The sequence below is a fragment of the Neocloeon triangulifer genome, unplaced genomic scaffold (genome assembly GCF_031216515.1).
Source record: "Neocloeon triangulifer isolate White Clay Creek 2 clone unplaced genomic scaffold, ASM3121651v1 ptg000012l, whole genome shotgun sequence".
Taxonomy (NCBI): domain Eukaryota; kingdom Metazoa; phylum Arthropoda; class Insecta; order Ephemeroptera; family Baetidae; genus Neocloeon; species Neocloeon triangulifer.
The window spans coordinates 16,937,942-16,952,068 of NW_026775554.1; the positions used below are offsets into that span (position 1 = coordinate 16,937,942).

Here is a 14,127-nt window from a genome sequence, read left to right on the forward strand (position 1 = left end):
CATAGTTTCGATTATAAAGTGAAATAATAAATAAGTTTTTTGATATCCTCTGTTTCTTTTAATTAAACTGGAGTAAATCAATAGTCTGCACAAATAAATTAATTATTTTTCTAGCTAAGTTAACACTTGTTTGCTATTCGTTGTATTTCCATTGTGGTTGAGACCTAGATAATATAACTGAGAAGCACAAGATTTTGCCCCTGATTTCCACTGCAACCAGCACTTTGATGCATATTCTAAACGAGCATTCTCTTAGCCCGAAGCACTAGGAAAACCGCCGTTGATAAACTGCGACGTTATTGAACACGCTTGACAAATTGCACATTACCTTAGCAAATGGGGCAATCTTTATTTTTTTGCTCGCAACCCGAGAAGTTCTATTGCGAAAATGAAAATTGATACTGGCCTGGATAGTTTGGGAACAAAAAAATACCCACGCTAGACAAAAGCAGCATGCAATTGAAGTTATTTATTGCATAAATCGACAACTTTCGAACTTTTCTCCAGCCAATCTAGCTCTCCGAAGATTAAGCGTGGAAATTATTAAGTGTGTCTGCGGTCTTCATACTCCTCGCCAAAGGAGCCAATAAAATTCCACTTGATTTACGATTCAGCTTCTGCAACTAACTTTATCACTTTTTATGTGAGGCGTGCATCCAAAAGTGGTGATTTAAAGACGCGTTAGCCAGGTCAGCGACCTCTCAGTGGACTGTCTCTTTTTTCAGAATCGCCAACGGTGTCTGCATTGCACCTAGCGAGATGGTGCAATAAAATTGACAAAAAGCACTTTCAGCCAGTCGGATGCCATAAAAGGCGACGCTGTTTATGGGGCGCGGCGCGTAATGGGTGCAACAATGGGTCGCGAAAAATCGCACAACAGATTGCGCGCTATAAAATCGCTGTTCGTTTCCGTCCTTCCTGGAAGAGTTGTTAATTTAGCACGTGTATAAACATTTGCTGCGAAATTTATTTTACGTGTTTTGCTTTTTGGCCAGCTGGTTAACTTGACGCCATCGTTTCCAGACAAATTTATTACATCCTGAAAATTGATTTATTCATCGTGATGAATTTAATATTATAATTCCAAAGGGTCCTCATAAACCCCACATGTTTTCAAGTTTTTTTCTAGAAAGTTTCATTAAAATGAATTATTGGAAATCAATTCAAGTTAGTATTAGACACAATTTAATTAGGCAAATTATATTATTTCTGATGCTTATTTAAAGACATGAAGAAAAGAAGAATAACAAATTCTAATAAAAAAGAAAAATATTTTTACTGAATTACTTCGTCTAGATAATGTTTATGTAAAAATACTTATGCTCCCACAAGTGTGTTAAGATAAATAGACTTAATGAATTATGGAAAACTTTCAATTTTATAGGTCCTTACTTTATAAATGATAATAAATGGCAAACTGTAATTTTAACTAACCAAAATATTTCCATTAAATTTTGCATAAAAAAATGTGTGAAATTCAGGATGCATTGTAGATTTATCTTTCAATTATTGATATTGCAATAGACGTTGTAAAGCCCGTGGCGAAATATCTCTTCACGCATCGGTGCATTGCGGTGAATCCGTTTTCCGCGACGAGAATAATACCACATAACTCACAACGCAATCTCAAGCGATATTATACATTATATTTGATTATTTGCGGAGAACAGCAAGTGATTTAGAGTGTCTCCTCGGGAGCACCTGAACGAAACGTCCCGTGTGGCGCATCAGCAAAAGCAGGGTCGTTCGCTGCACTTCTTGCTCAACGTTGATTAATCGCCCGACACGCAGCCCCACTTTTTCCCCGGAGGGACGTCCGATGCTACGACGTCGGTTACACACACACACACCGGCCGATAAATTTATTTACTTTTTTCAACACTTTGCCCACGCCTTGTTCATTTAGATTGATCGCGTTAATAAAAGGAAAGATTATATAGCAACTTGGCAACGCTTCACTTCTTTTCTGCCCAGACCGGGTCCCTGGGGCAACAAGTTATTAAATGCACGCGTCACGTCGAGTGGCCACTACGCTGCCAGAATGGAATTAAACGGTGGCTGCAAAACGCTCCCGGCTGTGTACTAACCAGCCAAAAGAAAACACAAAAAACGTCGACGTGCATGTCTAAAGAATTTATTTTTACCACTCTTTGTTACTCAGTAAAAAAGAGTGCGAGAAGTTGCGGCTCCTTATCTTTTCCCTTCTCGGAAAATACGAATTACGGTGCTTGTGTGTTCCTCTGGAAAGAAGTTTTGTTGTGTTTCTCACTGCGTGGCATTACGTATGCTTTCCGTTTGCTGTTGTGTTGTAAACAGCGTTTTATTACATTAGCATTATGTGCGTCAAAGCGAGTCTCGTGAAAGGCAGCAATGTTGTTTTGCAGAGAACAAATTTATTTATTATTGCTCAAAATTGAATATTGAGTTCATTTTTGTAGGAGGAAAATGATCTTCCTTGTAAATGCGAGTTTTGTCAATTTTATTACACAAATATAATAACAAGGAAAGAGACATTTTTCAAAAAAAAATTTCAGAAAAACTAATAACTGTGACTAAAAAATGGATTATTCAATTATTTTAAAGCAAACAAAGATAGCAGACATCTTGCTGCTGGTAAAAATTCTGACAAAACCGAGGACCACTCATCAATCACAGACCACTCTGTCACCTCAGCTACATCAAATATTTAAAAACTGCATTGAATAAATCCCTCGTGCAGATACCGGATGCTCAGATATCACTGGGAAAATTCCACTCTTTTTGTACATTTTAATTAAAAATGGGTATAGTAAAATTAAAAAAAAAATTAACATTTACTTTTAAACGCTTGAAATTTTACTACAGAAAATTTGCAATATTTGAGATATATATCGCATTTACATAAAAAGAAGATTATCATTTTATTTTTAAAGTTTGCGGTCGACAAATTTAGTTATTTTCTGCGGGTCAAGTTCAACAATGAAAACATCACGACCGTCAAGTGACACAGCAACATCATGTGGTTGCTTTAAATTTCCAAAGTTTGCTGTCACTTGTTGATTGGTGAAACCAATAGCAAAGCCGCGGACAGGAACAATATCGTCTCTTCCGTTGACAGCAAAAAGCATTCCGCCTGTTTTTGAAATAAAATTTAATCTTATAAACTTTAAATACTTAATTCGGTACTTTGAGAGGGAGTGTAGGCAACGCTGTAAACTCGTTTTCCAAATTCACTTGGGGCAAATTGACTTACAAAGATACCACTATCGATCGTAAAGCATTGGATCCTTCCATTTTCCCGGTCAGCTACGCACACACGGTTTTTGTCCTCGGCCAGAGCCAAGGCATGTGGAATATTAAAATCAGTTGGAGCCGGACTTTTGACGACCATGTCTAAAGTATTGGTTTAATATTGATTTTTTCTTTCTTTTTATTTACTAAAAATTACTTGGATTTTGGCCCAACAGGAAAATAAATTCTCCCTTTGAATTGAACTTGATGACACGTTTGTTGCAATAGCCATCGGCCACAAAGAAGTCGCCCGACTTGGCCACAGCCACTGCAGTCGGTTTGCAAAAATGCTTTTTGTCATTTCCTTCTACAAACCTTTCACCCAGAACCATCGACGGCCTTCCCTGGCGACCCCTGGGTGGGAACTTGAAAACCTGGTTCAACGCAACGTCAGTCACGAAAATATTACCCTTTTCGTCCACTGTCAAACCGTGAGGCATGAAGAATCTTTCAAATAAAAATATCTTAGAAACCAGAATTTAGACAAAATTTAAAATATACAAATTTGCACCCCATCGGTGAATGATGCGACCTGAATCAGGGTCATACGTGATTATGGTGTTTTGCGTAATTGGACCTTCATTCTTCCTTTGATAATTGCTGTCAAAGTAGTAATCCCACGTACGATTTCCTCGATGAAAAATGACCACATTTCCAAAATTATCTAAAGATACGGCTGAAATTTCACCAAGTGAAATCTGTTCAGACGGCCATCCAGTCACTTCTGTGTAGTTGCCTACAATGGAAATGGTGGCAAATAGATTTAGAAGGTAGATATAATTAATTAACTTTTTATTGGAGCTGCAGTTGGGCCGTTATTTCGAAAATCATTGTCGTCAAGATTATCTGGCACATTTCCAGGCTGTGATTCAAATGGCGATATCTATATTTTAAATCAAAAATGGATTTATACAAAATAAATTTTTTCAAATTTAATTCCTTACATGTGGGGAAGCGTTTCTGGCATGTCCTCTACCAAGTAAAAAGATGGCCAGAACTATGTATGTACCAATGGCCATTGCTACCTTTGATCTAGCAGCACAACTAACAATGAAGAGCGAACAGGTCGTAGAAATATTCTGATAACATTTAATTATTATTTAAACTACTTTCCGCTTTGCTGCCTCGCTATCAACACGCACAACTGATTAAACACGTACAACTGTTTCGCACTCATTACCTTCTTGCTCCATTTATCTTAAAACATTTAAGTGTTTTTTAATATTCTTTTAAAAATGAGATAAGATTTAATGAGGAATTTGGGAGAATTTGAGGATAAACATACCTTTGAGAGTTGGCTTTTTGCTTTGCCTTTTTTTTATATTTTACTTTTTTATATTTCATGTGCGCCTTTTTTTGTAAATACGTGTTTGACAGAAAATATAATTAAAATTCAAATAATTTATCACCAGCATGACGGGAATTCATTATTAAAAATGCACTCTGCATACTTTTATTCCTATTTAAAAAATACATTTCAGGCAGACTAGATTTTTTCATGAAATTTATGTAGTTGCGCGCCCCGTCAGAGAAACATTCATGTTGGAATTCATGTTTGTTTACCAAACAAATTGTGAGCCGCGTTTTAATTGGAGTGAGATGCCAGTTTTAATTAAAAGCAAACAATGCTGCGAGCTGAAATTGACGAGGTGTAATGCTAGAAATTCTGCACGTTCCTCATATTATCGCACAAAATGCCAAAGTTTTGACAGCCCTCGGGACCATTGATTCTCTCTAACAGACCAGGATTAATCTGCTTAAAAGTTTTGTGAAAAAAGGCCTGTCGCTGAGGCGTATCAGATCCCAATTCATCAAAAAGAATGAATTGATTTTTGCCAATTTCCATATCCGCGTAGCCCGTTCCTCCTTTGGGGACAGTTAAGTTTTAATTGAGTGCCATCACTCTCAGCAATGTTTTGTCACAGCTCTGGGAAATCGAAGGAGATAGTACGAAGGCTCATCAATCACACTCAGGCCGGCACCCAGACTGCCACTTTATGAGTCTGCAAAATCTCGGGCCAAATTCCCTCGGCGTTTGTGCGAAATTCTTACACGCATGCCTGCATTTTATTCCCGTGCGAGGGACAAATATTTTGGCCGTAAAATTTTAATGTTCCTGCCGTTATGGGACGTTAGGCTGTGTGTGATACAAAGGTGTTGGCCCGGTTGCATACCTTCATCCGCATTCCATTTGAAGCTTTTTATAAAATTTACAAAATTTATTTGTGCTTTTTGTGTTGAGATGTTTATTGCAATAATTATCCTTGGTAAAGTTTTGCTAGGAATGGTTTTCATCCTGTAGAATACTCGTTAATGAGCGGTTAACCGAAAGTTTTGCTCTCTGAAATATATATGTTGGAGCGCCAGCCACGTTTAATGGCCCTCTCACTCTGCATACGTGCAAACAAAAATGTGTAGCCAAGTGGACTGGTTAAGCCTCGTTTGTTTTGTCTCTTTCGCTTCCATTACCAAATTTAATGAGTTTCAGAGAACTGAAGGTAAATATTTATAAAGAAAAATATAAGGATTAAAAAAAAAACAATCAGGTAAATTTAATTTAACATCTGCTTTGTCTTCAACAGGTTAATTGTTTCATAAAAAGATTAAAAAATATTAAAATTCTTTCAATTAAAAAGTTTTTATTTTATCTTTGAAATTAAAAAAAAAAGAGAAAAATGTTGAACTACATTAAAAATTGCCAGACATTTCAAATTTTACTCAATAGTTCCTATTTTCCCTCCTGAATTATTAAATTCTTTCGATTCTATCAAAATTTATTTTTCCAAGTTTTACTCCCAAATGATTAAAAGAGCATGTTTGTATTTATCTACTATAATTTTAGTGTTCCATTTGGCTGCGCCGTAACGTATTCGTCGTAGTTTTTTCAATTTGGTTTTGAAGGACTTCATAAAAAATTTACCAGTTATGACACAGCCCAGTAGTATTTTGCACGCTTGTCGAGCTGCAGCAAAATAAATAAAGCAGCAGGTCTTTGAAAAGCACTTCACTTCCCCTGCTCAATCCGGGGAGAGCAAAAGCAAAGAAAACGTCGTGCTTTTCGCGAATCATTTATTTCGTTGCCTCTGCAGCAAGTTGGCGCGTGACCTACATAACTCGTAAAATGCCGCTGGATTGACTTGCTAATTAGGCGTGGAATTACAGCACAGAGAGTGCATCTGGGGAACAATGCTCGATGCATGAAAGGAAATAATGCAAATATGTGGGTGGAAAGTTGCGAGTCTATTGTCTTCCTCCCGCTATTCATAGACTTTGTTAGTTTTTTTATTAGATCGAATTCACATCAACTATCGGAATTTGTATAATATTTTGCATAAAGTAGTGTTAAAAATAGACAATTAAACAGAGGCAATTTAATTGAAAATGTGAGGCAAGTAGGAATATTATTGTTTCATAGGGTTATTTTTTTTAAAATATAAATGAAAGTTATTTTAAATCAATAATTCTAAGTATTTTCTAAGTTCTTCTGATTTAAATTCCACACAATGTTTTTGTAATTTCATAATTTTTAGAATAAAATATTAATTATTTAATTTGATCAGAGATCAGAACCAAAACAAGTCATTAAATTTGCAACAACAGAAAACACGTTGCCATGGTTGCAAATTAACAAGCATGTTTTTCCTGTACATTTCGATCGTGCTGATTAATGTTTACCAAAAACTTAAAGTCGCTCTCCCGATAATTAATCACGTCAGAAGAAAGCCGCCAAATCTTCCAATTAGCGTAAGTCGCGGCAAAATCAATATGGAGATATTATGCAAGCAGGGTGCAGATCCGTGGTTAATTAAAAAGACACAGCAGTCTTTCTCCTTATTAAAAACGGCAGAGACGCGACAATGTCGGAAGTTGTTCTCGGAATGAAATTGCACGTGAGGATGTCTGGCGCGCGCGCGTTCTAATTATCATAGCAAACACACAATTAGTGCGGTTTCTCTTTGCATTAGTGAGAAGAGACGCGAAATAAAACGACGCACCCCACTCGCCGCCCAGAGGAAAGCCGGGGTGTGTAATAACGCAAACCTAATTCCGGAGGCAAGGAAACGACATACCCGGAGAGGGCAGCCATTTTTCGCCTCTTGGCGCTGCTCTGTCATTCTCGTGTGTTTTACGAGGCTTTGTTCGCAAGAAGCGCAACTGGGCTAATTATGACCTGGCTGCTGATTCACCTCTGTACATGGATTGATTACTCCTAGTTTACAGTGTACTAAACTGAAAGAGCTTCGTACTTCACGAGTTGGTTTTATAAACACAATTAGGAAGCTGCTGATCGTAATTTGCTTAGAGCATCTATTTTATCTTACAATAAAATTAAAAAATTTGTTACGAAAAATATTATTTTTATTTTTTTTTTTAATTTCTGGATATTTTATCTAAATCTCTAAATATATGTTTATTTATGTGTTAGCTATATAAATATTTAAAAACAATTGATGCAAATTTTATCGCTAGATTGTAAATTGCTTTACAGGAAACCTTGAATACAAATATTTTAAATATAATTATTACTTACAAATTAGTCTACCTTCACACCCAAACTTTACAACCAAGAATTTACATACACTTTGAGCTGAGGAAGCGTAGACTTTCATCAAAGCACTTTAATCTATTCTATATCTTTCATAATATTATATTTCAAAATAAAAATATAATAAGTAAATCAATTAATTTTCTTTGTGCAAGCTCTCTCGGAAAAGGCTACTTTCCTGCTCTCAAAATTGTTTTTAAATATTAAAATTATATTTCTTATTGCATTAGCTATCCAGCTAGAATTGTAATAAAATCTACAACTTGAATCATAGAAATGATAATTTAAATTAGTCTTATGAAATTATTACTTATTGTATTGAAAATTACATTAATCGTCTCTCTGATTCATACTTCCTAAGATTATCGTATGAGATATTTATGTAATTTTCTTCCAAATAACTCTTCAAGAGTTCATAGCCCCTCACTCTGTAGATAAAGTGCTCGTTACTTTCGTCACAAGAAACTTATAATAGTAAACACAAGCACAATATAAGAAGTTCAATTCAAAAATCTCAGCCGCTGGTAACATTCCAAACGAGCTCTGTGATTGATTGCTTGCTGTTTATGCAAATTTGGAGGCTGGCGAAATCTGGCCGCACGTGTCCCCCTTTCTGCTGATTCATCTCAAAACCATTTAGACGAGTTGTTGCGAAACTCATGGGTCGACGCGTGCAGAAAAAGACGCTAGGGGGACCAAAGAAATCGCTTTATTTATCGGCGACCCGACAACATCTCTTTCTCACCGACAGAAACATTCCTCGCCACTTTCTTTTGTGCTGCAAAAAGTTTGCCGACCAGCACACGGCTGAATGGATTGCACCCTCTTTGTTCGCATGTGAGACGAAAATCAATTTGAAACTTGTTCTACGCCACCCATGGGTGTGCTACCCTTGCTTTGGGGCGCCTAATTGTGATAAATTAACGCGGCAAATTTCTGCAATATTCCCAGAATAGTGAGCACGGAAACTAATTAAATCCTCAACTAAGCCCGCTCCCTTAGTTACGCACTAGCATCGTTATTTTTGAAAATAGATCTTTATGAAAAGTTTCATAAAGTGGAAATTAATGCATAAACTCGTTACGTTTCATTAGCCCCTCGACTGACGGTACAAAAAGAAGCGTAAAATGTGTGGTAGGGTTGGAGTTGCTGCGAAAATGAGACCATTGATGCCAATGGCGAGCATTACATCTTATCGGCCCATTTTTGTTTATGGCTCATTGAGCTCTGCGACTTATTGGTAGTCTGGAGTCTGGATAAGGTTATGAGAAAATCCTGGGGGGAATTATTTTTCTTCTTCGAGTCCAAAAGTATAAAAAAATTATTTTATTACTTTCACATTCATTCATCGCAATTTGTTTTATAGATTTTCCATTCATAAACAAATAATAATAAAAAGGTCACAGTTACCATCAATTTTTTGAATTTTTGAAAGTCGAGCTGGCTAATGAAAGGATATTGCTTTTTTGTGATGAGAAAAACAATTACCGTGCAAGAGGTTTCACATGCGCGCTGTATAGGCTGAAACCTTTGATATTTATTTATGAGTCTGCAGCGCCGGTCTGGAATCTGTAGAGTAAAAAATTGGCTGCTATTTTTAGAAAAAGCTGGCCCATTAATTTTTAAATCAACCTCCAGTTTCCCATTAAAAATTATTTTAAAAATGTTAAAAATCATTTCATTTTTGCAAATTTTTCCGCATATATTTTTCCAATCAATTCTGATAATAATGAAGATGAAATAAAATTGTTTTTTTAAATAATGGTTCTTTTGAATGTATTCAACCTTTTTTATAAAAGAGGTCAAAGCATTATATGGTTTTTTTGCGTACGCTGGCTCGGTAAATAAAAGTTTCCCCTTCGGCTTGGCTGAATGCAACTGTGATAATAAAAGACTGCTGGAAATTTTTGTTGCGTTCAAAGCATGAAAATGCAAACAAAAAGCACAGTTTCCTCATCGGAATTTCATTATTCACATCCTTCATATTAAACGAAACGACGGATTTTGCTACTGAAATGAAACGCAGACCGATACTCGCTCTTCGGCAATAAAAAATAAAACCCGTGGCAGTAAAGCAATCAGTTGGAGCTTCAACGTCCGTCACAGAGTCAGTTTCATTTAGTTTAATCCAGTTGGTCATATTTGTGCATATGGATGTGGCAGCGTCTATTTTGATTTCGCGGAATCGCATTTCTCACTAACCTACATTTCACAGACCTTGTTTATCTGTGCAATTACGGAAACACGCTTGGACGTTGATCCTTTGCCGACTTCTGTCTACCCTAAAAAAATCGCCTGCTTTTAAGCTGTTGTCCGATGCACGCAGCCAGGCTGGTGCTGGAAAATCGTTTTTCAGTTAATCTTGAGCCGAATCCACTTTGGAGGGGTTTGGGCAGTGACACTAATGGGCACTGCAAACGAGCATTTACGATCAATAAAATAACTGAAAGAGTTTTGACATTGAATACAAAATCAGATTATAATATATAGTGTTTTTTAAATTTTTTTCTTCTGATATTCATTAACTAAAACGTTATTTGTTTATGTCACAATCTATCAATAAATTTAATTTTTATTTTATGTATTTATTTATTTTATATTAAAAACTTTATTTACCATTTCATGTTTTATTAAAGTAAGAAAATTACACCATACTATTTTTATTTATTTGTATTATTATTTAAATTTACCTTCAACTTTTATTATAATATATTAAATTTAAGAAATATCCTATTTTTTACAAAAATTGTAATGCCATTAAAGAATTTACCTATTTAATAAATTTAAAATTTATTTTTTTAACTGTTGTGTGTAGAGTAATCAACAATTCAAAGACAAGATTGTTAGTCACAGTGGTGTATCTTCAATTCTATCATTTTATACATTTCAGCATAAAATATCATTATTTGGTAACATGATTGATTGTAACTGCATTATGAATAAGTGAATAACCAACTTTCTATCACCATCGCTTGATCTTTCAAAATTTTCAAAACCTTGTAATTATTATAGAAGTACCATGATCATGCACAAATAAAAATGGCAACCCCTTTTGAATTCTTCCCAAAAAAAATTCATACTCCATCCTAAGAATGTCACAAATTGTTACAATAGAAATGGAATGTGACAACCTATTTTTAGTTTTTCGTGTCAAAAATTAATTTGGTCTGTACTCTGTTTGTGTCGTAACATTCACAGTTCATTGCCTCGAGGCTATTTGTAAACACTGGACACGGCTGGGAATCCAAATTTTGCAGATGCGACCCTCGTTGCTAAAACAAGGCGTCAATTTGCGTGAGAGCAAGCGTGGGATCAACACCTCCACCCCGTGACACTACAATATCTCTTTGTTAGAATGACAAGCATCCCCACTCAGGGGTGCGTGGGACCAACCTCGCCCGATACGCCGTAAAACTCAATCTTTGCTTCATTTTGGACCTGCCTTGGCAAAAAAAATATCTTCCGTTATGTCGAGGTTAAAGATTCGCGATCGTTCGTGAACGCAGCGAGCGACCTTTGAAGCACACGATGACAAAGAGTCAAAACCTTTTTGATCTTTCACCTCCCACGACGAACGTCATTTTGCGAAAAAGTGGTTAAAAGAAAAATATGAAATTTATTTTATTTGCATGGCCTTGTAACTTTTATATAAAAATTACTTTTTAAACTTTTTAGCAGAGTAGAAATAAGTTAACTTCAGCTAGAGGAAAAAATCGAGCGGTTTCCTTCTTTTCAACTGCAGTGCCTTTTTCAATTTCACTTCCCTTCTTCAAAGAGGGACGGTTTCAAAGCAGAGGATGTCTGGTTTCTCTTCTGGAAATAGAGGGAACGCTGGAAGCTCGCAGTCACAATTTTGCCATGCCACATTATGTGCGAGATTTGTCCTACTTATTTGCAGCAAGATTGGATCCAGGTGACGGGCTGCCTCTTCCACGTTGGCATTCTCATTACTATTCCTGCAGCTAGGAAAGGCGTTTTAATTCTTCAATTTAGAAAAAAGCCTCCAACTCGAAATGAAAAACTCACTCGCTTTTTTCTACTACTGCAATTTTGACCTAGAACGTTTCCCAACGCAAGGGAGATTAATATGGTTTTACCTCGAGTTCTCGTCAAGTCGAGTCTCAATTAGAGCGTAAAATTGAATTACAACTCTTGACTATAAATATGAAGAGCTCTCGGGACTTTCACTGGAGCTTCCAACTTTCTGCAAGAGGAGTATTGAGCAAATTAAAATAGCAGCGCTGGGTCAACTTTAAGTGCAATTGAAGGGTTCGTTTAAAATACTTTGCGAGCGCTACTCAGAAAAATATAATTATACAATTAATAACAATATAGAGCCTCTAAGAAATGTAAAATATTTAAAATAACGCGAAAATAAAATGTGAAAACTTTTTTATAAATCAATCAAATAATGTGTTTAAAAGTTTAAAAAAATTTAAAAATATGAAAAGATTTTGATTTGGAATTAATTAACCTCAAATTTTTCTGCATCAACATGATTTGTTTGCTTCAACTTTGAGATATTTATATTTTCACAACATTTATAAAAAAAGCAAACATCAAATGCAGTATCCAGCTTTATAAATCATTTTTCTATCGAGCTCTGCGAGAGAATAAAATTTGAATACGATGCAACCTGCTCTCAATGCGCTGAGAACTTTTTCACATTCTCACTCGTTGAATGGCTTTCCGCACACACTCGGGCTGCAGTGAAATGTGACCTGCTTGCATTTTTATAATCCCAACACATGCAGCAGGCGTGCATTCAAGAAGGAAAGTATGAGTAAAAAAAAAAATAGCGCTATCTCGCAATAATAAACACGTTTGGCGGAACTGCGCCTCTTCTTTCTTTTTTACTTACTACTGATGTGAGCGAAAATTGTGCTTTTCAAAATGATCTCGACTGTCGATTGCAGGTGCATCTATCTCTAAGGAACACGTGATCGCGGAGATAAGCTGCAAATTTTAAACAAGCAAACTTCAAGCAGCACTCTTGTTTACATTGGAGAGCACACACAGCTAAACAATAAACACCGTTTACGAAGTAACTTTGAGCAAACTTGAGGTATTGACTTGCGAGAACCGCGATGAAAAGTAGGTTGAACAATGCAAGTTGAATAACATAATTATTATAGCTTGCAAATAATATAGACATTATTTGTCATAAATATTTGTTTAATTTTACTTTACTAAAAGATTTTAATTTAAAATTTTTGCATATTTTTCATTAATTTTTTTTTTATAATTTTACAATAAATATAATTTTAAAATTTCTATGACATCCACAATGCGATTATCTGAAGAATTTGCAGAAGCTCAACCGTATTTAAAATTAAGCCATGTAAAATAAAATTAATTAATAATAATTGCAAGCAGGTAAGATACCGCCAATATTTTATTGAAAAACCTAACGTAATTTTGTGCGTGTCCGACTCTTAATGTTTACATAATCCATCATGATTGACGGGTACTTTATAAATTTAGTAAAGTTAATGCAATAGTCCCACCTGTACTTCATTTTTTTTTTAATACGCGTAATTTGTATATTCCATTAATTTAAAAAAAAATTAATCTTGTAAGAATTGTACAGTAAAATTTAGACGAATTTTGACAGTTAAAATAGGAACCTGAAATCCCATTTTGTTGCTGATGAAAGAAAAACTAAAAGTTAAATCTGAAGTAAAAACTAGATATTATAATTGAAACGCAACCCTCCTGAAAATTAACATATTCAATGAAATGGCGGATTTATCTGTGATTCGCCGTACGTGAATAGATCCAACCTGACCTGATTCGCGAGGGACACAATTCGCGTAGAATGAGAGGAGAAAAGACAGCCGTCGGTGAAATGCATTAGGCAGATAAAGAGCAGCGATAAATCAAAGAGAAGAAAATCCCGGCTGCATCTGCGGGCGCACCACAAAAGCTTGCTGCCGCCAGTTGCATGTTCTGGCAGACTCCGCAGGGGACGATGCAGATTGTTTCCGACCTACCCCATTAATGGAATACGTTCGCCGGCGTGCACGACGTCTCTTTCAAACCGGCGCCAATTAACAGAAACTCGATTGCTGCGGCAGACTTTTTAATTAAATGCAAGAGAGCTTAAAATATGCAAGCAGAGCTCTTAGAGGGGAATATGGAGAGAATAAAAAATAAAAAAATTGGAGAAAGAACTTCGGCTAGAAAGCTGGAAATTTATTTACTTGCTCTGCACCATTTTGATGCAAATTTTCTTCTCTTGAGAGAAATGTCAGAAATTCGGCAAAATGGCCTTATTATTTATTTACTTGTCTAGTCCCTAGTATTATTTA

General features: G+C 35.7%; 2 protein-coding genes and 1 long non-coding RNA gene across 4 annotated transcripts in view; 1 reads left to right on the plus strand and 2 right to left on the minus strand.

Moving 5' to 3' along the window:
- The window catches only part of LOC132197249 (probable G-protein coupled receptor B0563.6), a 67,414-nt gene that overhangs the window by 21,439 nt on the left and 31,848 nt on the right, over nucleotides 1-14,127 (plus strand). The window lies entirely within an intron of this gene.
- On the minus strand, nucleotides 2,813-4,333 carry LOC132197526 (peptidyl-alpha-hydroxyglycine alpha-amidating lyase 1-like). The gene is made up of 6 exons (XM_059620868.1): nucleotides 4,215-4,333; nucleotides 4,060-4,153; nucleotides 3,772-4,006; nucleotides 3,428-3,717; nucleotides 3,166-3,372; nucleotides 2,813-3,112 (listed from the first exon to the last, which is right to left on the minus strand). The coding sequence occupies exons 1-6, from the start codon at nucleotides 4,287-4,289 to the stop codon at nucleotides 2,907-2,909; spliced, it is 1,107 nt and encodes a 368-aa protein (XP_059476851.1). The 5' UTR covers nucleotides 4,290-4,333; the 3' UTR covers nucleotides 2,813-2,906.
- Nucleotides 11,551-12,508, minus strand: LOC132198077 (uncharacterized). The gene is made up of 3 exons (XR_009441957.1): nucleotides 12,453-12,508; nucleotides 11,843-12,020; nucleotides 11,551-11,778 (listed from the first exon to the last, which is right to left on the minus strand). It is a non-coding gene; the product is annotated as an uncharacterized LOC132198077 (long non-coding RNA).

What these genes read in the sequence shown, in the direction of transcription:
- LOC132197526 (XM_059620868.1), bottom strand. Translation starts at nt 4,289, where the DNA reads ATGGCCATTGGTACATACATAGTTCTGGCCATCTTTTTACTTGGTAGA. An exon ending in AACTGCAGCTCCAATAAAAA is followed by an intron (nt 4,007 to 4,059) that starts GTTAATTAATTA and finishes TTTCCATTGTAG; the next exon opens with GCAACTACACAGAAGTGACT. An exon ending in CACCGATGGGGTGCAAATTT is followed by an intron (nt 3,718 to 3,771) that starts GTATATTTTAAA and finishes TTTATTTGAAAG; the next exon opens with ATTCTTCATGCCTCACGGTT.